This window comes from Colletotrichum godetiae (genome assembly GCF_030913485.1).
Source record: "Colletotrichum godetiae strain CBS 193.32 chromosome Unknown BDP55scaffold_22, whole genome shotgun sequence".
In the NCBI taxonomy this organism is placed as follows: domain Eukaryota; kingdom Fungi; phylum Ascomycota; class Sordariomycetes; order Glomerellales; family Glomerellaceae; genus Colletotrichum; species Colletotrichum godetiae.
Window position 1 is genome coordinate 1 of NW_026851270.1, and position 26108 is coordinate 26108.

The 26108-nt window shown below is 52.9% G+C and overlaps 8 protein-coding genes and 2 non-coding genes across 10 annotated transcripts; 4 read left to right on the plus strand and 6 right to left on the minus strand.

Annotated features, from left to right (window-relative positions):
- Positions 1-17: 17 nt before the first annotated feature.
- Positions 18-1691, minus strand: BDP55DRAFT_715727 (uncharacterized protein; the record flags this gene model as incomplete). Its single annotated transcript, XM_060578317.1, has 2 exons — positions 976-1691; positions 18-946 (listed from the first exon to the last, which is right to left on the minus strand). Coding segments are annotated over exons 1-2 (1575 nt in total), but the record flags the coding sequence as incomplete, so codon positions are not given.
- An 835-nt stretch (positions 1692-2526) lies between these two features.
- BDP55DRAFT_664621 (uncharacterized protein) lies at positions 2527-4324 on the plus strand. Its single transcript, XM_060574966.1, has 6 exons — positions 2527-2720; positions 2774-2842; positions 2908-2980; positions 3028-3891; positions 3960-4081; positions 4150-4324. Exons 1-6 carry the CDS (start codon positions 2673-2675, stop codon positions 4255-4257), a joined length of 1284 nt encoding a protein of 427 aa, XP_060429110.1. The 5' UTR covers positions 2527-2672; the 3' UTR covers positions 4258-4324.
- Positions 4325-4384: 60 nt separating this feature from the next.
- BDP55DRAFT_664626 (DHS-like NAD/FAD-binding domain-containing protein) lies at positions 4385-5928 on the plus strand. The gene has a single exon (XM_060574967.1). The coding sequence runs from the start codon at positions 4666-4668 to the stop codon at positions 5743-5745; it is 1080 nt and encodes a 359-aa protein (XP_060429111.1). The 5' UTR covers positions 4385-4665; the 3' UTR covers positions 5746-5928.
- Positions 5929-8975: 3047 nt separating this feature from the next.
- On the plus strand, positions 8976-10247 carry BDP55DRAFT_694099 (uncharacterized protein; the record flags this gene model as incomplete). Its single annotated transcript, XM_060577304.1, has 4 exons — positions 8976-9179; positions 9260-9379; positions 9438-9814; positions 9869-10247. 4 exons carry the CDS (start codon positions 8976-8978, stop codon positions 10245-10247), a joined length of 1080 nt encoding a protein of 359 aa, XP_060429112.1.
- A 100-nt stretch (positions 10248-10347) lies between these two features.
- BDP55DRAFT_158336 (amidohydrolase) lies at positions 10348-12296 on the minus strand. Its single transcript, XM_060565654.1, has 2 exons — positions 12268-12296; positions 10348-12133 (listed from the first exon to the last, which is right to left on the minus strand). The coding sequence occupies exon 2, from the start codon at positions 11865-11867 to the stop codon at positions 10449-10451; it is 1419 nt and encodes a 472-aa protein (XP_060429113.1). The 5' UTR covers positions 11868-12133; positions 12268-12296; the 3' UTR covers positions 10348-10448.
- Positions 12297-12411: 115 nt separating this feature from the next.
- Positions 12412-12499, minus strand: BDP55DRAFT_t189. The gene has a single exon. It is a non-coding gene; the product is annotated as a tRNA-Asp (tRNA).
- Positions 12500-15645: 3146 nt separating this feature from the next.
- BDP55DRAFT_t182 lies at positions 15646-15725 on the plus strand. Its single transcript has one exon. It is a non-coding gene; the product is annotated as a tRNA-Thr (tRNA).
- Positions 15726-16250: 525 nt separating this feature from the next.
- BDP55DRAFT_694101 (ankyrin repeat-containing domain protein) lies at positions 16251-19145 on the minus strand (the record flags this gene model as incomplete). Its single annotated transcript, XM_060577305.1, has 1 exon — positions 16251-19145. One exon carries the CDS (start codon positions 19143-19145, stop codon positions 16251-16253), a length of 2895 nt encoding a protein of 964 aa, XP_060429114.1.
- A 926-nt stretch (positions 19146-20071) lies between these two features.
- On the minus strand, positions 20072-20941 carry BDP55DRAFT_632292 (uncharacterized protein; the record flags this gene model as incomplete). The annotated part of the gene is made up of 2 exons (XM_060572400.1): positions 20072-20674; positions 20816-20941. 2 exons carry the CDS (start codon positions 20939-20941, stop codon positions 20072-20074), a joined length of 729 nt encoding a protein of 242 aa, XP_060429115.1.
- A 2803-nt stretch (positions 20942-23744) lies between these two features.
- On the minus strand, positions 23745-25892 carry BDP55DRAFT_694102 (GMC oxidoreductase; the record flags this gene model as incomplete). Its single annotated transcript, XM_060577306.1, has 3 exons — positions 23745-24505; positions 24581-25743; positions 25828-25892. 3 exons carry the CDS (start codon positions 25890-25892, stop codon positions 23745-23747), a joined length of 1989 nt encoding a protein of 662 aa, XP_060429116.1.
- Positions 25893-26108: the final 216 nt, after the last annotated feature.

Consider the following 26108-nt stretch of genomic DNA (forward strand, 5'->3'; position numbering starts at 1 on the left):
GACAGCCCCTGTCTGACCCCGATTCCGAAATGGCTTCTACGATGGGCGCGCAAAACACTTCATCTCCCATCTGCAGATCGTCGTCATCCAAGCTGCAGTCAGCTAGACATATGTGAACATCTGTGCCATCCTCGACATAATCCAATGTCCAGGCTACATCGCCTACGGTACTGAAGCTTTCGTCTCCCTGGGACTTGGTGCCGATCTTCGCAGAAATGAGCAGCACACTGAGGTCGATGGAGCCCCTTTCCACCTCACCAAATGCATCGTCCGTTTTAAGCTGGCAAATAGCTTCGTGTACAGTGCACACCGGCCGATATGTAGCGCCGTCTTCATACATGATGGGGTTGGTAGAAAGAGCTTCCCGTGGCCACCAGAAGCGGCACTGCGCGTCGTTCACAATGTCGAGCGAAGCCCAGGACCAGGAGGGAGCACGGGTTGTTTGAGATCTTCGACCTATTCCAAGTTTCATTGGGTACGTGCCGGCTTGGGCAGTGTTGTACCAACACAGGCAATGGGGAAGAGACGCTTTCCAGAGGCCCGCCAGGTACGTATCGCGTTTTAGTTGGTGGTATAGCTGTGCTAACCCGGAGAGAGCAGGTAGTTTGTCCTCTTCCTTTGACAGACGTCTCATTGTGTACTGTCGCAGTATGCCCGCCCACCACTCTTCAGCGTCTGCAGGATTCTGAGGTGGCATTAAACGTAGAGCTAGTTCCTCGCGCCAATGAACAGCCCCTGTATTATGTTGACATTCGCAGAGGTAGCCTTCGTTGCACTTCCAAGAGATATCGAAAGGCCCAAATTCTAGAACTCGAGAGGGAGAAGATACTCCTGGAATGTCCTCTAGATCTGTCGGTGATGTGAAGTGGGATGTCGTTCCTCTGATGCGTAGAATCGACTTGTTGCCATTGAAATCTCTGACCTTGATGCGATGACTCCCGTAACGCTTGGGTGAGAAGATGCCACTGTGCATACTTGTTGAGACGCTCCCATGGTAAAGGAAGAACTCTGATAAATGCGCGCCATGGCCGAGTTCTCGGCTGCAAAATCTATACTCGTTACTGGCTTTTCCTCGTTCGACATGCCAGGAAAGTCTTGCAAGATGCATAGCGTATCGATCCACAGGTAGTCCACGTCTAGACGCCGACAGATAACGATAGCATCTTGAAATGTCTTTGGAATGTTACTCCATTCGATTTCTTCCATATGGTTGTGGATGTTATTTGTCGTGCTTATCAATCGTGCCATACTTGCGTCGCCCCAACGGTGGCTAAGGCAGACGTATGGGCATTGGAAGTCACTGGCTTCAGCGGTCTCGATGAGTCGGACTCGGTTGCCGTGAAGATCGAGCAGCCTACGTGGGTGAAACGAGTCACGAGACTTTCCCCAGTCGTGGTGGTCCAGACACTGCCGAAGCCATTGTTGAGCATTCGCAAAGCTCCTATCGGAGTCTGTCGACGGTCCAAATCGGGTCTCTTTGGGAAATCCGATCTTTTCATGCCCATTCACCCAAACTCTGAAGTCAGACTGTTCTTCGGGGTCTACAAAGAGAGAGACTTGAATACGGCTTCCTTTGATGAACATATCCATGCTCTCCTCGGTATTCGCAGTTACGAGGCCCATACTTCCCACGACCACTTCGTCAAGGACTTGATCTCTTTCTGTCTCGTTTCGTGCTCCCTGGAACAATGAAGGAAGATGCCCATCAACAACTGCCTTGACCACGTGTATATACACGCCGCAGAGGTCGCACAAGTTTCTGGCAGAATGTCAGATATGTGCGTATGTAACTTCTCTATGCCATTTGCGTCTTTTCTCACAGGCACACAAAAGATCCGATTTGGTCACACCAGGGGGCGGCTCATTCTCTTTAACTTTGTGATGGAACATCTTCTGAGCAATGCAACTTCGATAGGTTATGGTCGCTTGAAAGGTCTCGGATAATATCAAAATCTGGTGTTGACTTTGCTACTGAGAGCGCCCCGCAGAATCATAACCCAGGTGAATCGCCGGATTCAGGCAGAAATGAAGCCGACAATCTGCCCCGTGAAAATCTGCCCAACTGCCTAGCTGGAAAGAGGGGTTGAAAATGAAACCCAGCGCGGCTATCGCGCCCAACTACCTATCTCATTATGTCCACAGACAAATCATCATGAAGATTGATTGGCTCGGACCAGCATCCTTGCAAGGATATGATGAAGAGACTAAGCCCATATCTGTGAGTTCTGTGGAAGTGCTCAAACCCCCGGTATCCTAGGTTGCGCTTCTGTCGTTACTAGGTATATTGAGCCGAAAAACTTCGATATATTGGTTGTAAATTTCAAGTTCAATGTCAGCAATAATAATGTTGTAATCTTGAGTTAGGGTTTACGAGTATTCAGTCGGAGCTCAACTAGCTGTGTCGTTATCGGCTTCACCTGATGTTGGAGAAGGGGATATAGCCGATATAACCGACTACGCACATCCTTCGGCTATTTGCCCCCGTTTTACCTAGCCAGCCACAACATCGCTAGCTCGTCTTTGTCTGGATGACGTACCTGATTACTACCGGCCATACCTTCCATACCAGTCAATTGTTGTCAAATATCGTCTCGATCGGTTCAAAATTGACTTAATGACTTTTCGAAACTGAGATCAAAAAACCATCTGCAGCCTCATTGCACCATTACAACATGGCATCTCGAAACCTGATGGTAACATTTTGGCGGCGCAATACAAATGTAGGCACTCTGCCTTCACACATGACAACACAGATCGCTGACATGTCTCCTAGCTGGTATCGAAGCAACAGCTCCGGCGGCTCACTTTACATGAATACCAATCTCAGGACCTTTTGAAGGAGGTGAGGCTTTGGTTAAAGGTAGTGTCAGATAGCTGAAAATTAGGAAGCTAATATTCTATTGTCAGTTCGGCATCCCAGTACCCCGAGGTCACCTCGCAAGAACGCCGGCTGAAGCTGCAGTAATTGCCAAAGAGCTTGGTAATTGGTCCTCTGCTATACTTTCTGCTAAATACTGACACAACTAGGAGGAGCCTGTGCTCTCAAATCACAAACATTGAGGGGTGACATCGACGATGGCACGTTTGACAACGGCTCAGGGGCCGGCATCCAAGTGGTCAACGACGCAGAAAACGCCGAAAAAGTTGCCAATCGCATGCTCGGTCACTGTTTGAAGACGGCTAAATCCTTAGGAAATGAAACTTTGATCAACAAACTTCATGTCACGGAAACCGTGAATTCCGAGAAGAAATGGTACTTGGCTATTACGTTCGATCGCGAGAACTACTGTCCGACGATCATCGCGTCCAAATTTGGCGGAGTCGCCATCGAAAAAATAGCAGCACAACATCCGGACGAGCTCCATACGTTCCAATTTGAGTTCACGGAGGGCATCACATCCGGACTCGCTGACAAAGTCTCAAGATGTTTGGGAGCTTCAGCGAAGGAGACGGAGGATCTGAAAGACATTCTCGGCAGGCTTTACAAACTTTTCACAACCAAAGACGCCACTTTACTAGAGATCAAGACTCTAGCCAGCTCACCTGAAGGAGGGCTGATTTGCACGGACGCCAAGTTCTCCTTTGATGATGCCACCACCAAGCGACAAAATTCTCTTTTCGCAGAGCGAGACACGGATCACGAAATCCCAGAAGAAGTCGAGGCTGAGAAGTATGGGCTGGTCTATGTTCGCATGGACGGTGATATTGGCAACGTCGTCAATGGTGCCGGTCTCGCAATGGCGACCAATGATGCCATTGCGCTGCACGGAGGCGCCAGTGCCAACTTTCTTGATGCGGGCGGGCAAGCGACGAAGGAGACCATGGTCAAGGCATTCGAGATTATTTTGAGGGACCAGAGGGTGAAGACGATACTTGTGAACATCTATGGCGGTAAGCTTGCTGTGCAAAGAATGGAGGAGGCTTGGTAGATGGTTCTCTAGCTAACAATCTCTTCGCAGGCATTACCAGAGGCGATATGATCGCAGAATCCATTCTTGGCGCAGCAAAAGAGCTGGGTCCGCTCAAGATTCCTATGGTAGTCCGGCTTCAAGGTACCAACTCTGAGCTGGGATTGAAAACTGTAAGATATTTCTATATCAATCCGGTGCATTCTTCAATCATGTTGAGTTTGCTGACTGGAACTCACAGCTGGAGGAAGCGAATCTTGGATTGCACACGGAGGCGGATTTTGGGAAAGCAGCGCAAAAAGCAGTAGAGCTGGCGCGAGAAGCAAGATCGGCGTCTTTGAATTCGTAGTTGACTTTGAATATCTGTAGCAGCTTACGATGGCTGCCACCAACCAATAGAATCTCGACATTTCGCCAAAATATGTTGCTCAGGCAGCGGCCCCTTGCATCTTGAGACGTCCCAAGCTCACATCACTTCAATGTTGGTCTGTGGCCCCCGGGGGCCATCTTCAACAGACATGTGCAATGCAAAAGGGGATTGATATTACATGTCATTTCTTTGTTGGTTGCTTCGCCGCGTTGGAATTTGGCATCTAAGGTAGAAAGACATGTCAGATCCGGCGTGCCGCCTTTTTTCTAGGCAACTAACAAGAATTGAGAGAGTTATTTGAAGGATACGATTTCCCTCTTGACATCTCGAAACATCGATCTATCATAATACAATCCAATCACACCTTCGTCATCTCTACGCCAAGATATGATGGCTGGCTCAACTGCAGCCCTGCCCGACCTAGATCCTGTCGCGCTCGTCGATTTTCACGAGACTCTCAAGAAGTCAAAGCGCATCGTTGCCGTCATCGGCGCAGGCCTTTCGGTATCTTCAGGCCTAGCCACCTTTAGAGGGGCCAACGGACTGTGGAGGAATCAGGACATAACGCAGGTCGCCTCGCCCGCAGGCTTCCGTCACGACCCGGGACTCGTCTGGCAATTCTACACGTATCGCCGGCACGACGCCCTTCGTGCCAAGCCGAATCCTGCTCACTATGCCCTGGCCGAGCTCGCGCGGAAAGTACCTGGTTTCGTCGCGCTGACGCAGAATGTCGATAACCTGAGCTCTCGGGCTGGTCATCCACCCAGCCAGCTGAAGGAGCTCCACGGCAACCTTTTCGCGTTGTCTTGCGTCGATATCATCGGGTGCGGGTACACCGAGCACGACAACTTTGAGGAATCTTTATCACCGGCACTCGATCCCTCAAAAAACGAGGAGAAGACCATCGGCAGCATCGACCCGGACAACAAGCCTCGTGCTAGCCCAGTTCTGTTGGCCGGTATCGCACGAAAACACGCGCAGATTCTCGGGGACAAGTATGAGGGAAACAAACCGACCACGCGGGATCTGACCGCTCTGAAAGGCCCGGACGAACCGGCGCCCTCGAATCCCATTGCCGGTGTTCGGCTGTCATCGGGATTGGAGGAAAAGGACCTGCCGCAATGCCCCAGGTGCAAGAAGAGCATACTCCGCCCTGCCGTCGTCTGGTTTGGCGAGCCACTGCCGGTTGAGGTTGTGGAGGAGGCTCAGGCGCTTTTCGATGATCCCGAGCCCATCGACCTCTTTCTAACGATTGGGACTACTAGCAAGGTCTGGCCGGCTGCTGGGTATGCCGAGATGGCTCGCAAAAAGGGTGCGAGAGTTGCGGTTATCAACACGCGAGCTGAGGACGCTAGACATATTCGGCCGGTAAAGGACTGGGTATTTGTAGGGGATGCGGCAGTTGTTCTGCCAGAGTTGCTGAAGCCGATTATTGGTGAATCATACGATCGGGTCGAGAAGAAGTAGTAAAATGGGCACATCGTCGCAGATCATCGCGGGCCTGGGAAAGAACTAGACTGATACAACAATTTACTCCTTGCCTTTACTTCCCGGTGAGACTTCTCGATGAAAAGCATTGGATCTAGTAGACATGTAGCGATTGGCACTGTCCCCATACTAGCATCAGACATCGGTAGCGTCATGTCTGTGTAGGTTGATTGTAATAACGCATCGTTGAGATCAAGCCGGCCTGCGCCATTCACTAAGGTATCTCACCATACTGGTGTTACGTTGAGATTATGTCCATAGAGCATTCATGCCAGTGCATGTAACTTAGTACGCGGCCGAAATATCTGAGGGGCCTTCAACCCTCGGTCCATCGTTTGGAAACGAACTCTTCAGGTTTTTGCATTTGTTATTATTCCTTGGAACCCGAGAATCGACTCACCTTAGACTACGTGTGCCATAAACGCCCAAATGCCCTCGAAAATGGCTGCAAGTTTACTTGCATTGACTTTGGGACATCGTCCCGGATAAATCTTCATGAATGAACAATACCACCAAGCTGAGAAGATTCCGCTGAAATATCCAAGTCAAACCTTTCTGTTGGGTCAGGCTGCGAGATTGGAGTATCATTCAAAGTCGCAGAGGCAGGATTCATCGTTCCCACTTTAGTCGTTCCATCGACTTCGTCTACTAGGTGATGCAGCTTGGAAGTTGTTACCTTCTATCAATTTCGATTACCACTTAGTCATGATGAGGTTTTCCGCTTACTCGCTTACGTTTGAAGTTCCATAGACTTGACTTTAGCTGCGTTCACTACTGCAGGATAGAGCAGCTTATGCAACCTATCCAAAGCCATAGTTTCACATACTGAGACTTTGATAACATCTGCCAGGCACCGTGCTAGCTCATTGAGGCATCGAGAGGCATCTTCCGATTGGATCTCGTCGTTTGAACCAGGGGAAGCCGCTGACTCGTTTGTCCGTGATTGATCATATTTTCTACCCGAGATTCACGGCCCTTCCAGCCCTTTCATCTTGAGCCGCATATGTCACACCGAGTTTATTTTCCATGGCGGACGCTGCTCGTTTACATAACGTTTCACTCAGCTAGGTTACCTTATCATAAGTGCTGCGCTTGAGCTTGATCCACGTGCGACAAGTCGAATGACGCTCAGCTAGTTGAGTGATGATATGATCGCTTGGTACTGAGAAAGTAAAGACTCTTTCCTAGCTTACCGTAAATTTCTGCCCCTCATTGAGATAATTGAAGCGGAAGATCCTCCGTGTCCCGGTGGTCGCGCGCGGCGCACCGCCCAGCCACATCACTCACACCTCCACGGCGGCATGACGGAGAAGCCGGAAATCTTCTTAGTGAATGCATAACAACAGGCTGGGCATGCCGAAAGCAAAAGCTTCTCATGAGCACAATGATATTCCCTCAGATCTCTTCCCTCCACAACGGACTTGAGACGGCTGCCGGCTTCTGCCTCCCGTCCCGTCCTCGCATTTCCTAGCTCAGCCGTCATGCCGCGCGGTTCTGAAGTGGTTTAACTGATTGGCAGTGACTTGTGACGGTAAGGAGGGAGGAAGAAAATCTCTTTTTTTTTGTGGAAGCTAATGCTGCCTCTCCCGCTTCCGTAGTGAGACCCTAAGACTGCCAGACATGCCTCTCGAGTGAGACGTCAGAATTGAGTTGGCTGGGTGGTACGGTGGCTCCCGGACGACGAGCCTTTTTCGGACAGATTATGGTGGTGTGCCACACGCGATTCAACGGGGGACAAGGGTGTCGATGGGTGGTGTCGTGCAGTAGAGGGAAGCTATCGACGCCGTTCCCACCCGCATCCCACGTTGTTGAAGTCGTAGCGAGATTTTCGCGAGGAGTGGCTGGCTAGGAAGAGCTCAGCTAAGTCGGGGTAAGAAGGTAACCTTGGAAAAGCCATTTTTTTCAAACGGGCGACGACGGGCTGATGACAGCATCGACCTAGAGCAAACTAGATATGCACAGTCTGAAGCGAAGATGAAAAGCTGCGTTTGTGATTGGTGTGGAAACCACCAAGACCCCCCCATGCAGGAACGGGAAAACGGGGAAAGCATGTGTGATCAAGGGCAGCGAAGGAGGAAAAAAGAAAAGTAGGATTCTCGGTTAACAAGAGGGGATCCATGTCTTTGTCTTCCCTGCATCCGTGGTCAAAGGGCTGGCCATCTGCCGTCGAGGGGGAGTTGCTTCGCCCGACGCTACGTCTGGTTCGTTCGTCGACCCATGCTTTTATGATGGAATCGACTTGGATCTCCTCGCGAACCCGGTACAAGTTGAGATGACCACGATCGAAATCTGTGCTTTTGGGGGCACCGGGGCCAAGATCTCGGATATCGTGACACGACAGGCTTCTTTAGACAGGCTGACACGAGGATCCTTGGACATTGCGGGAGCCAAGGCCAGTTCCATGAGATGAGGGCATTATCCTTCGGGTAATGTTGTAATTCAGGCAAGTTATTGGAAACGCGCCCATACCTCCATCCCATAATAAGAGAAAGTCATTGAGGCTATCTGCCGTCGTCGATGAATCGCGCGCAAGATCATCCCGTCATGTTTTTCCCACATGGATTCTATCATTATTACAAATTTAGCATCGCCCATTTGCATCATTTTGTTTGCTGACATCCACTTTTCCATACCACTAAAGCACCACGCAGCGCAGCCATCACACCTCCAGCCCATTTCTTAGCCTGTGTGCTTGACAGTGACTATTTCTCGCGAGGTGGGAAAAAGTCTGGGCATTGTGGTGTTTCCCTCGACTTCTGATCGCGTGGCAGCAGATGTGGCCACACCAGTATTTCTATCCTTTCCTCTTATGGGCACTCTAGGCTGTCCGCACCCCTGCCACAGCTGCACCGCGTCTGCACTGCGGTCGATAAGGTATGCAGCTTGCCATTCTGGTGGCCACAGTGGGAAGAAAAAAGCAAACAAAACCACCGCTTCGGGGGCTATTGAGTGACCTGATGTGTCCCGCCCCAAAAAGAAACGAGCAGAGAAAGGTCTGTGGTCTGGGTTCTAGGTTCCAGTCCTCGGGCCGTTGGGAACTGAGGGGGAGAGGAGACCTCGAGAGTTCAAAAATGAAGCGTCTTGCTCTCAAGGATTGGATGCTTGGACCTTTGAACGTTCGTCCCACCTCCGCTTCCCGCATAATCCACACGTAGTGTGGACGACAAGGTCAAGGTCTCCTTCCCATCGCAACCTACCGGGACGACAATATGGCGGCATCAGCACCGAAGACGCCGACGATGGGAGACAAGGTGGTGATATTTCCGCTGGAGGATCCGGGCCAAATTTCTGTGGTTGCGGTGTCTATTGTCTTCATCATCGTTCCGACGGTGATGGTGATCCTCCGCCTCATCGCCAGGCGCATGGCGCACAGAGATATGGACTTGAGTGATTGGTCTATCATTGCTGCACTCGTAAGTTTTTTATCATGCCAATAATTAGATGACCTTTCTGCGGGTTGAGATGGGGACTCAAACTCACTTCTCTCTACTAGGTCTTCTCCAATGCCTTGCAAGCAGTCTCCATAGTCGGTGTCATGCAATGCGGTGTTGGCCTTCACAATGCTGTCATCATACCCAAGTACGGGGTTGGCCCAATCATCAAGTTTCTCAAGGTTCGTGGTACCTTCACATCCAAGACGCCTTTGTAGTTATTGACGCATCTCCCTCTAGGTCCTTGTTGCTCAACAGATCTTGTGGGCCATTAGCCTCGGCCTATGCAAGATAGCCATCCTCCTCCTCTACTCCAAGCTCTTCAGTACCAGGTTCATGATATTATCAGCGCGCATACTGGCCGCCTTCACTATGATGTGGGTGGTAGTCACTGTGCTGATTGCCTTCTTCATCTGCATCCCTCTCTCGGACAACTGGCTCCTCGATCTCAAGAACCGGCACTGCGGGAACCAACCCGCGGCAGATGGGACGATGGGGGTATTGAACATGATTACCGATCTCGTCGTCCTCGTCATGCCAGTTTCTCACTTGTGGGGTCTTCGGCTGGAGATGTACAAGAAGGTCGCTCTGATCATCACCTTCTCGCTCGGAGTCTTGTAAGTTATGCCTCGACACCCGAATTATCATGATATACTGACCGCGTTGGATAGCACCTGCATCGTCTCAGCTCTGCGCCTCTACTACCTTGCCAACCTCGTGTATCTCGACGTGACCTTCAACATCCCCAGCGCTCTCATCTTCAGCGCGCTGGAGCCCGGCGTCGGCATCACCCTCGCGTGCATCCCGTTCCTCCGACCTCTGCTTGGCCGCTCTCAGTACTCTAAAAAGGGTACTGCAAACTACTACAGCTCAAATGGGAAGTCCGACGGTGTCTCAAATAGGAGGAGTGAACGCCAGAGTGACGGATTCGTTCTTGTGGACAACCTGTCGCAGCAGCATCTTCGGGAGGCCGAGCAGAGTGATTCAGCACCCGCTATTTCCAGCAAAGTCACGTATAGCAGGGGTAGCAGCGTTCGAGATATAGATTAGTATGAGAACATTATAGATCAATCAACCTTAATTGTTCCCAGAATGTTGTGCTTGACATGGCATCGGCAACCAAGAGTCCCTCTCGGCGGATAGGAACATGTCATTGCTTGGTCCGCCGCTTCCACAAGCAAAAGTCCAGCTCGTTCCCTGGCTCCGATTCTCCCGTCACATATTAACATGTTCCCTATCCCCGCATACTGCTCACTCAATCAATCGAGACGGCTCCGTCACATCTTCTGGGAGCTTGCTCCATCGGCTCGTGTAGACCCGGCCATCTTTAATCACAGCCAAGACGTTCTTCTCCGGTTCATCCAGTATCGAGACGTCGTCCAATGGGTTACCATTGAGAATCAGCAAGTCCGCCACGAACTTCTCCTTCACCTGCCCCAGCACATCCTGCTGTCGGAGCATCCTGGCGGCGTTGACTGTAGCAGATTGAAGTACGTGCATGTTGCTGAGAGCCTGCTGGCGGATGCCAAACTCCCTGCTCTGCTCAGCCTGAAGGGGGCCGAGCAGATCTGATCCGTGGCAGATGGTGACGCCCGCTGCGGCGGCAATCTTCAACGACTCGAGGCCCCTTTTCAAGACCTCCTGATTCTTCTGCTGGTTCGCGGGGGGCAAGAATCCCTTGTATTTATCGGATGCCATGGCGTCGTACGTGACCAGCGTAGGCGTCAGCCACACGTCGTTCTCGGCCATGAACTCTGCCGTCTTCTTGTCGATGAAGTTGCCGTGCTCGATGCCCGTGACGCCGTTCTCGACCGCGTGGCGGATCGCCCGCGGGGTATATGCGTGAGCCGTAACCCAAGTCCCGTAGCTCCGCGCGACCTCGCTGATGGCCTTGATCTCGTCCGCCGTAAACTGCGTATTCTCGATCCTGTCTGTCGGCGACGCGACGCCGCCGCCGACCATGATCTTGATAAAGTCGGCCCCCGTCCTCAGCTGCTCCCTCGTCGCCCTGATACACTCCGGCACGCCGTCCACGACGTTGGAGAGACCCGACGTGCCTCCGCAGCAGAGCCCCGAGTGATCGTGAGCACCTCTGCGATCGCCGTGGCCTCCCGTCTGCGAGAGAGCCTGGTTGGCGATGAACAAGCGGGGCCCGGGAAAGACGCCGTCCTGGATTGCCTCCTTTAGCGCGAGAGTCGCGCCGCCGGTATCGCGGACCGTGGTGAAGCCCTTGCTGAGGATGCGACCGCAGACGAACGATTGCCGCAGGTGAGAGACGGTGGCGTCCATGTCAAAGCCGCCGTTGAGGCCGGCCTCGCCGGGTACGGAGCTGACGTGGACGTGGCAGTCGATGAGACCCGGAGAGAGGTATTTACCCTGGAGATCGACTACAATGGCATCATTGCCTGTGCTATCGGCCGGGCTTCCACCGACGCTTTCAATCAAGCCATTGGAAATCTTGACAGACGTGTTCTTGATGACGCGACCTTTGGCGGTGTCCACGACGTTTGCGTTGTTAAAAATGTAAGTGTTTTGCTGAGGGAGCTTCCATGGCTTGATGAGCTTCTCCGGGATCGCATCCTCGGAGTCAGCCATCCACTGCCTCGGGGAAGTGCGTCGGGGAAGCTCCATGGCGGGGCCGGTGAGAGCGGGAGCTTTACGGAGGGTCATGCCGGCGACTGGATCGGGAGTGAGTTGGGTCACACTGTAGAGGCGAAGAGCAGAGTGAAGGTATCAAGTCTCAATGGTTTAGTGATGATCCAACGACGAGAGTTGAGGGAAGTCGGGCGACAATGCCGTGGCCGATAAGCGCATCGGAGCAGTTTGCCGGTGCGGAGTCGGCGATGGATGATGGAAGCATCCCTGACTGTAGCGATCAGTGCACCAGAGTTTACCTTCCTGATACGGATGAAGGATTTCACCGATTGTTATATAATCTGTTACAGGATTATCACTTTGTTTTTGCAAGATCAGGGAACAGGGAGGCCTAGTTTCCGGTCACTTGGAGTCATGGGAAACAGAAGATGCAGCTCAATGCTCAGAGCAAACAGTTTGGTCCTAGAGTACGTACCTACTCAATTGTCACAAAGTCCTCCCTTCACTCTTCCCCAAGCTGCATCACACAAGTCTCTTCCACAGCACGCCCTGAATGATAAAAAAAAACTTGAAACACAAAATGCAGTTGTCATTAGTACGACAAAAAGGCAAAAGAGTACTCCTCGACGGGGAATTGAACCCCGGTCCCCTGCGAATCGTTGAACTTCAATGACAAGCAGATATCCTCACCACTAGACTATCGGGGATTTGTAGATATCGAGACTCGCTACTAAATTTCTCAAGTATAATGCTCGTGGGAGGACTCCACAATACCACCATCGTAAAACCTTTGCCCATCGCATAATTCGACCATGATCTCATCCAATTTGGAAAGGATTCCTTCCGTTGTTAGCAGGGAATATTGAAGCAATTTCTTGGCAAGTTTGGTTGATCCCAACTTGTAGAGTAATGCGAATGCATGAGTGTAGGCATGTCCGCGCTTCTCACCGAACAATAAGTATCGGATGGAAATTTTTGGCGGTGGTAGCCTCGAGAAACTCGATTTGAGTCAACGCATGGGTCGTTTGCAGAGTCAGTAGAAGGATTCGCTTGTCGGACTTCTGACTGCTGCAACCACTGCTGTAAGGGGTTGGTCCAACGAAGACGCGTGGCTGAGACAGCAAGGCGACGCGAGCGTCCCCGGAAAGGCCTCGAACATTGGCTAGAATGCTGTCATGAAGGCCCAGATTGACAGAGTAGCACACATATCCGTAGGCGAAACATTCATGTTTGTGAGAATCAACAGGATGCTGACTACTGCCATGCTGTGACCGAGGTTGAAGTTGGCCGTTCTGAAATGAGGGGTTCTCTCACCGGGTCACCACCTCACACTGCCTTACGTGCGGATACTATGTGATTGACAGGTTCTTTCTGCCACATGGGAACACCTCTGATGAGTGCATTGCAGTGAAAAGCCAATGATGAATGGCCAAGTTACGAAGGGAAAAAGGTCTTCGCAGAAGTGTCTCAGCCCTCCACGCTCGGTCTTTCGGAGACTCGTGGGCGTGTGGAGGTGGCTTCCAGAGTCCGAGACGAGGCTTCCACACTTACACGAATCTAGTATCTCGCGACTAGATGAGTTTTGAAAGATTTTACTTTTCAAAGTGCAGATTTGAGGAAAGCAGCCGTCCGAAGGAATCCAGAAGTCTGCAAATTTGGTCGGATAACTGCTGCCTTTCGCAAGTCTCAAGTACAGTAGAGGAAATCGGAAATTTTCAGGAACCTTGAGAAGCTGGCGACCCCTCAAAATCAAGACGGCATGGCATAACCAACGAAGGTGTCTCAGCAGGTGCCCCCTCCCACTTTTCCCCACGCTTAAGTCCCGTCCCTCGGCCGAGTTGCCTACCATTTAAGGGCCCGAGGACACCGTGAACGAGTTTCGGCACCGCCAGCATCTCTATTCCCCATTCAGGAAATTCATCGTGCATGATCGATCTTTGTAGTGGTCGTGATAAATCTCAGCTCAGCCCTATGTGTGTCAGCAGAGGCAACCCTGGGGCATAACAGAATACACTGGGTGCCTGGCCCTGTCATCCGTCAGACTGAACTGTTTTGCCCCCACGCCCGAGTCCATGGAGAGTGAGTAAGACGCTTAAATCAGCCTCCTCAAGAGACGCTTGCTCTTGAGAAACGAATCAAGATACGCAATTGGCCAGGTTGCCTCGGTTGTGCCTCTGCGACGTACAATTTCCTATTTGGGAAACTGCTCTCTTTTCTCTTGGCCCTCAGCCTGCGGTTCAACGTAGATTTGCCCAAAGCGGCAATCGACATTCAGGATTATATCTTCACTAGCTTAGCAATACCATTCTCGCCACAAGACAGGGTACATTGTCCAATACAGTGTTGCAAAAGAACCGCCTCAAGCTGAACTAAATTTAAGGAACGAGAATCATCCACTTTTGCGGCGCGGTCCCGATGCAGAATTGCTTGCTCACTGTTGTGATTCGTTCTTGATTTACTGTTTATCTCGAAAGTGAATTCAAGTATTCTGACGATGTACCAAGCCAAGAGTCTAGCCTCGACAACTGACCTCGTTCAGACGGCCCGACTGGAAGTCTGATGTCTAGAGCCATTCTTTCTCATTTTCTGTCAGTCACTTTCGCTATCCTTGAGCCAATAAAGACCAAATTGCCATGTCCTAGGACTTTGTTGACCTCCTACATGAATGAGGCTGTACGACCTGCGTTGATGACTGCCTTTACTAGCGGCGGTATCCCATCTGAGAAGGATTCATCGAACCGAGACTACGGATACATTGTGTCTCGGTGTAGCAAGCTGCAAGTCCGCTGCCCTATAGGGCTAATGACCCCTGTTGCTCTTTATTATTTCCCAAAAGCGTAGTCTCATGTCGTTGGCTCTCGTGACAAGTCCTGCTTATCATCCCGGTCAGATGATGGTCTGGTGGCTGTTCATATCGTAGACCTTCATCTGAAACAGCGACTAGAGGTGGTCACTGTCCTTGAATTGATACATAAACGATGGTAGTTGCTCTTCAGTTCATATCTTGAAAGCATCAAGCAGCGCAACTTCACTACAACACTACGACTTCAACGCGACCCATCTACTTTTCCTCCCGTCTCTTTCCAGACCGAGACAACAATCACAAACACTCCATAGTCAATATGCCTGGCCCCATCGTGCCGGTCTCAGTCATCACTGCTCTCTCGGATCCCTCCAAGATGTGCCAGTGTCCTGCAACCTCACCGCCATCGACAGCTACGACCTGCGCAAGGTGCCAGCTTCCCAAAGCTGCTGCCTCCAGGTCGTAACCGGTCTCTCAGAGATCATGGCCTGATCAAATCTGCTCACCAAGCTAGATACGTGAGTGTGTGATGACCCCGAGTGTGGAACACCTAAAGTAGACACCTTTCCTAACTTTCGATCAGCTTCGATTTACATACGAAGGCACCACCTTCCGGGGAAGAGACTTTAGCAGCCAAGCGAGTTTCTTTAATCATTGTTAGACCAACCCGCTATCATATACACGACATTCTTTCCTCTCAAGCATTGACTATGCGAACACCTTTCACTAGATAGAACCATATACGAAAGTTCAAGTTCCAATACATGGCAAACATTCGACTTCCCGCCTATATGAAATTCCACCCGTGCCATGTGGGAAATTTCACGCTCTAAGCAGTCAGAATCAAAGAGACCCACGCATTGAGCCAAGTTGTGGCCGACCACAGAGTCGGACCCTTGCCTCTCAAGTGTCTCCATCGTGAACCAAGTGGGTTGGTGGGACACAAGCACCCGCCAACCCCATCCCCTACTCACAACGCAAGCAATCTCGAGAAATGAACCTGCAATTCCCAGCCCTGTCAGCAAGCACAGGATCGATGCATCGTCAAGGGCCTTGTTGGCTAAGTGGTATAGCGTCTCACTAGTACTAGTGACATGAGAAGATCGGCGGTTCGATTCCGCCACGAGGCAATCTTTTGCTAGCAGATACTCTTTTGCAGTGGTACGATGGTGGGCGGTGGCACAGGGTAAAATTTTGGTTAAGAATGCTTTGGAACAAACAAACCTAGAATGAATGTCATGATGAATTGAGTGACCATACGCCGTGTCTAGATGTACTAATGCTTCTCACCTAGGCCCATGTAAGGAAGTTACGGGCAGGGTTTCACGAATGAAAATCTTTGAGTCATGTTGAAATGGTATTGAGATTCAATTAGGTGATCAGGTGTTGGAATATCCAGAGTCTAAACAGGGAGGTATAGAAGTGAACAAAGATAGATGATATCGAGGCGCATTAGAAGAAAAAATCAATCTGATATCATAAAGCCCCGCCATGTTACATGAGAAAACTTCAGTTACCCACCCCATCCTCCGTATCTCGTACATGACATTACAAAAGAAAGTAGAAAGTTGCGCCATTCCTCGGCGTTGGGTCAGTTACACGTGAGAGAGAGAGAGAAAGAAAAGAAAGCGCGAAAGCAAGACATGTCAGTGGAATCACGACTTGTTCTTGCCATCCCAGAGGATGATACCAACAGACTCCTCCCAGCCGCGACCGGCAGCAATCTCCATGACGGTGCGGCCGGCATCGTCCTTGGCGTCGAGGTCGACACCGCCAGCCTCGACGAGAAGCTTGAGGACCTTGGCGTCGCCGTTCTCGACGGCCTGGAAGATGGCGTTCCATCCACGGTAGATCTTGTTGACGTCAGCGCCCTTGCGGAGCAGCATCTCAATGATGTCCGTGTCATCACCGCGGCACCGGCGCACCGCCTTGACGATGGGCAAGTGCTCGCCGGGCGCGTTGATGTCGGCACCACCCTGCTCGATGAGGAACTTGGTGATCTCCTTGTTGTCCTCGCGAATGGCAGAGGTCAAGGGCGAGAAGACGCCACCGTTCTTGTCCTCGACTGACACGCCGGCCTTGAGCAGGAGCTTGACGCTCTCGAGCTGATTGGCGACGACGGCGCGCTCCATGAGACCCTTGAAAGAGCGGATGTCGGGGACGGCAGGGAGGAGCTTCTCGAGGACCTCGGGGTGCATGACGGACATGACAATGGGCCAGTCGCTGCCGCGAACGTTGGGGTCTGCGCCGTGGGCGATCAGCTCGTCGAGCATCTCCATGCGACCTTCCTTGATGGCGGTGGTCAGAGGGGTATTGCCGTCATCGCCCTTGTCGTTGGGGCTGACGCCCTGGTCGAGAAGCCAGTTGAGGGCCTCCATGTTGTTGACCCGGACGGCCATCTCGATGATGCCCTTAGGGTTGTGGAGGTCGTTGCCGGCGGCGACCAGGCGAGGGAGGAAGTGTGTACGGAAGTGCGTGACACACTTGAAGGCGGGGTACTCGGCGGAGTTGAGGTTGGGGTCGGCACCGCTGGTGAGGAGGAGCTCAAAGATGTCTGCGCGGTTGTCGCGGATGGAGGTACACAACGGTGTGTAGATGCCATCCTTCTTGGTGTTGGGTGAGACGCCGGCAGAGAGCAGGACGCGGACGGACTCAATGTTGTTGATACTGACAGCAAGCTCCATGTTACCGGGTGCCCGCTTGTTGTCAGCACCGCGAGCCAGAAGAACCTTCAAGCAAGGTGCCTGGTAGGTCGCGGGCCAAAGCATGTGCTTGGGACCAGGCAGGTTGGGGTTGGCACCGTGGTCCAAGAGAGCAGTGAGGAGGTCCACTCTTGCAGCCATGATGGTCTCGAACAGAGCAGTCTTACCTTCTCTGTTCTTGACGTTGGGGTCGGAGCCGTAGTCGAGCATAAGGTCGACCAGCTTCTTTGGTGTCGTCTTGTTCATGGAAGCGATCAGGACGGTGTTGCCGTTGGCCATGATGTGGTTGGGATCACCGCCATATGTGAGGAGGATGTGGACAAAGTCAATCTTGACATCGATGACGGCGATGGCAAGCGGGGACTCTTGTGAAGGTCCCGCGGACGTGTTGGGGTCTGCACCATACTTGAGAAGCATCTTGGTGAGATCAAGCGAGTTCATCTCTACTGCTGCGAAAAGGGGAGTGATGCCATCCTTGTCGGCAGAGTTGGGATCGGCACCGAAGAGAAGCAACAAGCGGACTGCCTCGTGATCCTGGCATAGGACAGAGTCCACGAGAACGTGCTGGTCGGGGCCAGTGTCGGGTGAGACACCGCGATCCAGGAGCTGCTCGACGAGCTTGTGATTCTTGCCCTGGACAGCAGCAATAAGAGAGGTCTTGAGCGACGGGTTGCCATCGGCGTTGTGACGAGGTGTCCAGCGAGGCATCGTCATAGGGTCGGCCTTCAAGCGAACAACCTTGGTTGGGATGCTGTCGGCGATGTTCTGAAGCTCACCAATCAGTGTCTCTGTACCTGATGATGAGGGCGAGATGGTGTTGTCCGAGTCACGCAGGTTTCTCCTATCTGAGATACGGCTGGGAGCGTCATATGTATCGCGGTCCGACATGCCACGGTCTGACATTCCACGGTCCGAGATTGTCATGTCGTCCCGCGCTGATCTCCTGTCCATGTTGATTCTTGTGCTGACAGGGTGGAGGTCGTAGTGACCGTGCTCTGAGATGGTGATATCGTCGCGACCGATTCTGCGGTCGGGAATTCTAGTAGAGTGTCCATTCTCTGAGGAGCTGTGATGACTCCTGTTGGAGATCGATGTGCGACGACGAGGGTCTGGTGATAGCCTCATCTCCACGAAGTCTGCGGACATCTTTTCTACCAAGGAAGGAGGAGGAATGTGAGGTGCTTGGGATGGAAGAGCAGGAAGGGGGGGAAGAGGAGGGGATCTCTCGTCAGAGCGATCCGGTGGTGTCGTCGACTGGACCTCGAACGACTTGGACTTTGATATCCGCACCGTTGAGTTGTGGTTGCTGATGCGGTCCAACGCGGCAGCGAGGCCGGCATAGCCGTTGCCAACAGCGTCGTCTGTCTTGGAGTTTCCGAGAGACCATTGGAAGACGAGAGCACTCATCCTCAGCGCATCTCTTGCCTTGCGTATCGACTCCCTCATCCTCAAGATCTCCTTGTCGGCAAACATCATGCGCCAGCCGCGCTGGATCCTACCCATGGCACCCTTCTTCTCGTACTCGAGGAACTCGAACATCATGTGGTCGAGGACCTGGAAGTCGGAGTTGGTCGAACGGAACTTCATGTCGAGCTCCTTGATCATATCGGCGGGGAACTCCTGGTGGGTGCGAGCTGCCTCGGAGAGGCCAGCCTCGATGGACCATAGTATCCGGCAGATGTCGAGGAAGTCATTGGCGAGCTCTCTGAAGCCGTGCGGTTGGTGCTTGACGTTGGTGAGGAACTCGAGCATGCGCACCGAGATGTTGTTTCCGAGGAGCGTGGCCCTCGTGCAGAGGTCCAGGACGGACTCCTTGGCCTTTGGCTTGCCATACATGGCGGCGGTCATAGTGCCTCGTCTTGGTGCCTGGTAGGGCTGTAAAGACATGAGGGGTTGTTATCAGATGGTGATGTTGGACTGAGTGGCTCTAGGGTGTTATCGAGGGTAGCCTTGTATGTTGATCCGCACACGACACTATATGGTCAGATCAATGCTACTAATAAAGGCGGAATGAAGATGTAGAAACAGAACTTCCTCTCTCCCCGCTCATGGAGCAACGTGGGAGCTCAGCTGTTTATCTGTAAGTTTCGCCGCGGTGGGCAAAGCTGAATCTCACCCAGGTGATTGCTTGTCCCAGCCAAGGTCCCTCCTCCCCCGAAGAGCTCTCGGACAAGTCGAGGCCTAGTCTGTGGCCATCGATAGAGACAAGAATCAAGCGGCAAGCCACCAACCACGCCAAATGGGGCTCATTGGGAAAAGCAGGCATTGTCCCGGCTCGGAGCCATGAATCGTGATTGTACCCAAGAGAGACAAACACGGCGTCTACATTGGAGGATGAGGAAGCCGTAGTGCCAGGTACAAGGGAGGTTCCAAGCACCAAGTCAACGCTAGAGCAGTTAACCCCAGAGACGACCTGCGCTAGGCCGTCCGCTTTGACACAAAGGACCGGAAATCAGACAGGAAAGCCAGTGCGGCCAGGCCATTCAAGACAAGAGACTGACATATGCCACCACTAGCTGGCACCGGGTCCCAGCGTTAGACCCCCTGGCCCGAAGTCTTCAGGAGAAAAGGAAGGATTTTTTTTCTGCTCTAATGTCTTGGAACCAGACGAAAAGACGGGACGATGACTAGATGAGAAAAGAAGAAAAAAGCAAGCATGACAGTGTGTGTTGTTACCGGGAGGAAAGATAGTGAGGCTTACACGCTCCCACGCTTCCTACTCTACTCCCGTGTTCCCTCTGAGATACAGTGTCCGCTTCCAACCCATGTTCATCTTAGCGCTGGTGGCGTGGGGAGCTGAGAACGGTCTCGCCACGTGAGGAGGAGTCCTGGTTGACATTCCGATGCCTCGCACACAGTGTTTCTATGTCTCTGTGTTTCCCACCCCTCCGGGCCTTCTCTTGTCCCCCCCTCTCCTCCACTCTCCCCCCACTGGCAAACAGATCTAGCAGAGTTTTTTCTTCTTCTTCTCGAATCTGTCGCCTCGAGCGGGAAGCCTTGGGATGGTTGCTTTGTGAGTTGTGACCGATCCATTTGACATAGCTTCCTGGGGAAGCAAGCGACAGCCCGGGGCTCCACGAGCGGTTCGGTCGTTGCCGATCAAGCCTCCATCTTGCCATTGTCCTTTGTGCTGATGGGATTGGGGAACTTAGAAGGGGGCGCAGATAGCCATTGGATTCGGCAGTGTAGGGGGCATGCCTGAGCAGTGAGGGGGACGTCATGTCAATCCATTGCAAATCTTTAAGAAATCGGCAGTAAATCTTGCATTCGGCAAGTGCGCAATTCAGATACGGATATCTGCCATCTGTGCTTGTCGCTCCCAATGTGACGTCTTGCCGGGGGGCGTGGCACTGGTGGGTGTTGCTTGACTCAAGACGCTGTCAAAAGCTGCAAAGCGGTGCGGAGCCGTGTGTGCGTCGACGTCTCGAAGACGTCGAAAGGAGGTCTGTTCGTCCTCGGTACATGACAAGTTCTACGCGTCTGCTATCAGAATCAGATCAGTTTGCGACGGCCTAGACCAGCTTCAGTCCAGTGTCGTTTGGATTGATCAGCGATTTGCGGGACCGCATGTTCGTGATGGCCTGAGCAAGGGGAGCCAGAGGAGACAGAGGAGCCAGACTGCCAGAGAGGGCAGAGAGGGCCATCAAATCACCGTGTCACCCATGTGTAGCGTAGTCAAGAACCAGTGCGATGATACACCGTTGCCCATCAAACCCTGCATGCTTTGGCTTTAGCTGGATTAGCTGAAGCTGCGTACGAAGTACCTGGGTTCGTTGCCAGGGTTTGTGGTCAGGGGTAATAATTAGTATGTATAATAGCAAGCAGGCAGGCAAGCAACAAGCAACGCAAAGAGGGACGACGGACCAACAATCGCAAAAGCCCAAGGAAGGAAAAAACTAGCAGCGAACCATCGCGCGTCTGCGACCCTGGGCCGCGGGGAATAAGCTGATGTGCCCCGTTCCAATGGGCACGGGACGGGCTTGCGAACTGCGAGGGGAAAGTTAACCGTGCGTCTTGATCGCCGCGATGAGAATCTGTGGTCCACACTGGCTGGGCGGGAGTCCCTGTCTCCCCCCAGACACTACGTCGGAGGAGGTGGTGCTGGACCTTGGTCCTTGGTATCCGTGGTGGTTGTCGTCGTGATGGTGTGTGGTAGTAGTTTACTATGTGTTTACTATCAGGAAGGGCGAACACCGCGGGCGCGAGGGGGATGGGGGGATGCCGGCCGCCTAACTTCCAAGATATGAGCCCCAAGACATCGTTGTTCCTTGCACAGACGCTCGTGTCGTCAAGACTTCTCAATCTGCTGTGCCACTGTTCGCCAGAGAATGATGGGTATCCCGTAAGACTATTCTCCACCACACACCTTGGCCAGGCCTGGTCCGCGTCGTGTCCTCATTTCGGACTTGTTGGCTAGGGTAGATGCTAAAGCGAAGGCTCATCTAGAAAAAAACACCCGTACGGACGCCGTACGGATACTTTACGTCTTTGAGACTAACAATGAGCTGAGGGTTCGGGTTCGTAATGGGGGAGCTGATGGGTGGTGGTGGATGCATGGACCGTAGCTCTCCAAGTTGTGTGCCGGGACCCCTCAAGCAGCCAAACAGCTAGCTACGTCTAAATTGCATTTGCAATTGCATTTCCACAAGATTGGAGAGCTGCAGTGGGGGAGGGGACTTGGGGGGACTCGGCCTCGCTTTCGAGGAACAAGGTCAAAAGGAGGAGGGTGAATGGCACCCGAGTTTAGGTACGACTATGATGCAAAGTCACCCTCAAGATGACAAGAAGAGGTAAGGTCAAAGGCAAAGCAAATCGGGCGCAAAAGCCACAGAAAAGCCTTGTTTGCGTCCTAGGAGGATTCCCCGAACGCCTCCTTGGGCCTCTATCGGCGACTCGGTTCTCTGATCAGGGTACCACACCAACGGATTTTTGACGCCAACGCCAAAAGAAGCCAAAATCACGTCGAAATCTCCTCGAGGCTCGCCCCCCGTGGTCCCCGCCCGTCCGGTCTACTCTGAGTTTCTGTACCCATCGCTCCGACTGGCCAACTAGGCCAACTGTCACTTTGCCAGATCAAATAGCGGCGGTATTAGACTTCGGCCGGGCCGGGTCTACGCGTCCACAGCCCAACAGCTATCTCGGTTCGCTCATGGCTGCTTCCATCCATGCGGCGCAAGCAAGACGTATCCGTACTCACAGACGAGTCCAGAGGGAGGGAAGAGGGTGTGGTGTCGCTCGCAAGCGTCCGGGCTTATCCCAACGCAGCTTTACATGTGTGTCTGCTTGCCGCTGCTCCCTACTTACCTACTCCCTACTGTCTGTACAGTGTAAAGTAAGGTAGAATATCCGTAGATTAACTTGCCAATTTGCGAGGCTTTTCCTCTGGCGTTTGTCCTAATCACCACTGCCGACATGTTCCCACCCCAAATCATGCCGGCACGATTACCCGCAAGCACTCCAACGCACACCAACGCATGCAATATGTTCGCGCTCGGGGGGTTTCCTGGCAGACTACACAGACGGCTGAACATTGCAATCTCGCTGCCGTTACTAAGCCTGGGTTGGGCTGCCATCTTCTATCGAATAGCCACGTGGAATGGCCCCTGCCCCTTTTTCTTGCCTCTGCCATCTGAAAGATTTCCCTAGCCTTGTGCCACAGGTCGCTTCTCATGGCGCAGCACTTCGAAGCTCGGCTTTGCGCCTCTCCATGGCTTATCCCCGTACTCCAGTAGGCTATCGCTCGGGAGATGCGCATTGAAGAAATCTCGATCCTCTTGGAGGACGGTCAAACTGCTAATTCACTGCGGAGTATCACCTCCCGGCAACGCTCGACGCTCTCTTTCTCACCTCTCTCCACGAGAGAAAGAATAATGAGATCTTTGTTGTTCAAGCTCCTCCATGTTCTACACCCGTTCTTGTGCCGAGCCTAAGAACGGCGGTTCTCTCGCATAAGGCAGTGATGGATTCCCAAGGATCCACTGATCAGCTCGTGTGATATAAGGACTGAGACAGGCGCCTTCGGGAGACGCCTCGCGGTCTCAGTCCCACGGCAGCAACCTTTTTGCATTGACCTTTCTCCAAGGGTCTATCATCTGGAATGGCTTGGACTGTACAGGGTCACATACATAGTACAGATGTTGCGGCTTTCTTCCGCCGCCTCATCCCATCCTCGCCCATCCTTCGGTCCCCTGCCCAGCCCAGCCACGGCATTTCAGCCAGCGTTGCCTTCCCCAACGTCGCAGAGCCAGCAGATCGCACTCAATCCGAGGCAGTAGTGTGGTAGACTCACGGAATGTTAACAATGTCAAGTATGCAGTAGGTACCTAGGATATGTACGGAAACGTCGAATAGACCCTTCGTGGTCACACCTCAAAATCCCACGGCGCGCATTTTTCGCCCGCCATGTGTAACAATACAGTAGAAGAAGAAAACAGAGCATGAAGGTATCTATACCCCAAGAATTACATCCGCCGCCTTCTCGCTAATCATGTACACCGCCGACGCGATGTAATATCCAGGAATCTTGGGGAACACGCTCGCGTCCACCACCCGCAGACCCTCCGTCCCTCTCACGTTGAACTTTGCATCCAAGACGGCGGCGGCATCGCCGTCTTTTCCAATGGGGCACGTACAGCTGGCATGGTGGCCCCAGGCTTCATTCCTGACAAACTCGGGCAAGTCCGCATCGGTGACATTCTTCCCGGGCCAGACCTCGGTGAAGCCTCCCGTAAGGGGCACGACGCTCTCGAACATCTTGCGCGAGAGCTTCATGCCCTCCACCACGGCCTGGATGTCCTTAGCGCCCGTTGCCTCGTCCTGGAACGAGTTGAAGTCAATCTGCGGCATATCCCGCGGGTCGGCTGAACGCAGCTTGACGGTTCCGGCCCGGTTGCGGCTGTGGGCTTTGAGGGTGATCCACGTCCAGTGTCTCTGGTCCGCGGTACCATCGACGGAGTATCCGGGATAGTAGCCAGGGAAGGCGACTGGTGCTCCTGCAATAAAGAGGTCCGGGTCTCCCTCTGCCACTGTCGATTTCTTGACGATACCCAGGCTGATGCCGTTAGAACCATAAATCCCCCGCTGCCCATTCTCGGCACCCTCCTGCCACTTGGTCAAGCAGGGATCGTCTGTACCGGGACGAATAAAGGTGCAGCCTTCGATGATCTGAAAGTCTGTCGGCGTTTCGCCAATAACGGACGTTTCGTAGCCTGCAGTGATGATGATCAGTAAAACGGCTCTCTACATGGATTATCGATTCGTCAGCAGCAATTGAGAAAACTCACGGTCTTGCAGGTTAGTGCCGACACCAGGAAGATCGACGATAGAAGGTATTCCGAAAGAGGATAGCTCCTCCTTGGGGCCAACGCCACTGAGCTTGAGCAGCTGCGGGGTATTGAAAGCGCCGGCTGACACGATGACTTCGGCCGTGGCGTTTACGGATCCGGCGACGCCCTCGGAGGCATCGCCGGATCGGGGGTCGGCGCGGTAGAGGCTCTGTCCCGTGACAAAGTCTACCCCCACGGCCCGAGGCTTCGCGCCGCTCTGGTCGAAGCGCACCTTGGTCACGAGGGTGGTGAGCTTGATGTCGAGGTGGTACTTTCTAGAACCATCCGCATTCTTCGCGTTGGCCGTGTCCAGGACGAACTCGCGCGGTCCATTACGGACGCCGTTGTCCACGGAGATGGGGACCTGGTAAAGACCCTCGGCGGAGTCGCGGCTAGGAAGGTCGACGTTGAGATCACGGAGAAGAACCTCGCCGAGACCCTGGATCGTCGAGAAGATCAAGCCAAGGAGACTCTTGCCCATGGCGGAGGCGGCTGACAGAATGACTGTAAGCAGCTTGATATCCTTGATAACTAGTCCCAAGTCCGTCACAGAAGTGGTGAGCCAGCCATCGAATCCATGTCCTACGATGCCATTGGGCAAGTATTCGGCATTCTCTAGACGCTGGAAGTACTTGCGCATGTTGGACGCGCCCCAGGTGGTGTCTCCTGTCAAGGTCGCGATACCATCCCAATCTGACTTGTGCGGGTAGACCGTGATCAACGCGTTGTGACTGCCGCAACCACCTAGTGTACCAGCTCTAGGATACAGGATACCGAGCGGCTCAGCGCCAGCCGGCGGGTTGAGTCCGACGTAGAGCTCCCCGTTCGTAAGTCGGTATGTCATCTTGGAGTCCTTCTTCTGGGCCTCAAGATCGGCAAAGTGCTGAACGTAGTAGTCCCATTTCATTGGGCCGTACTCTGTCGACTGAAGGTTCAACGCAGGTACCTTGTACGGGATGGAGTCTCCCTGGTCGTCGCCGGCGTCGATGAGCAGGACCTTCTTCCCGGCGATGGCGAGCCGTGCGGCAAGTGGACCACCACCCGGCCCGGAACCGACAACGACGTACTCATAAGACGCGAGGATGTCGGTAAATTGCCGTGGGACAAAGTGCTGGCTCGGGCTATCAATGTTGTATCCGCGTCAGCTAACCATGCTCGCTCGTTGCGTACTTCGCTTCTTAAGGTTCAGGGTAGGTCAAACTCACACAGCAGAGGCCGTGGCCACGATGTAGCCCAGCACCACGTTTGTGAAATGGAGATACCAACGCATCTTGGATGGGACTGGAGGCTTTCGAACTGGTTCTTGAAAAGGTCGCAGCACCAAGCAACTCAAACAGGAACGCCCGTCGTTAGAAAGTCAGTGTCTGCCGGGGGGGCGCACATTCCCCTTAAGAACTTATTCCAAGAAACCTCACATGCCCTCCTCGACGTGATGCGCCTGATCGCGACATGGGGAAAAAGTCGCAACGCCCCTTGCTTTTGATTA

Bases quoted from the DNA above. Each gene is read 5' to 3' on its own strand.
- BDP55DRAFT_664621 (XM_060574966.1), top strand. From the start codon at position 2,673: ATGGCATCTCGAAACCTGATGGTAACATTTTGGCGGCGCAATACAAAT. The intron at 2,843-2,907 runs GTGAGGCTTTGG...TTCTATTGTCAG, and splicing joins CTCAGGACCTTTTGAAGGAG to TTCGGCATCCCAGTACCCCG. The intron at 4,082-4,149 runs GTAAGATATTTC...TGGAACTCACAG, and splicing joins CTGAGCTGGGATTGAAAACT to CTGGAGGAAGCGAATCTTGG.
- BDP55DRAFT_664626 (XM_060574967.1), top strand. From the start codon at position 4,666: ATGATGGCTGGCTCAACTGCAGCCCTGCCCGACCTAGATCCTGTCGCG.
- BDP55DRAFT_158336 (XM_060565654.1), bottom strand. From the start codon at position 11,867: ATGACCCTCCGTAAAGCTCCCGCTCTCACCGGCCCCGCCATGGAGCTT.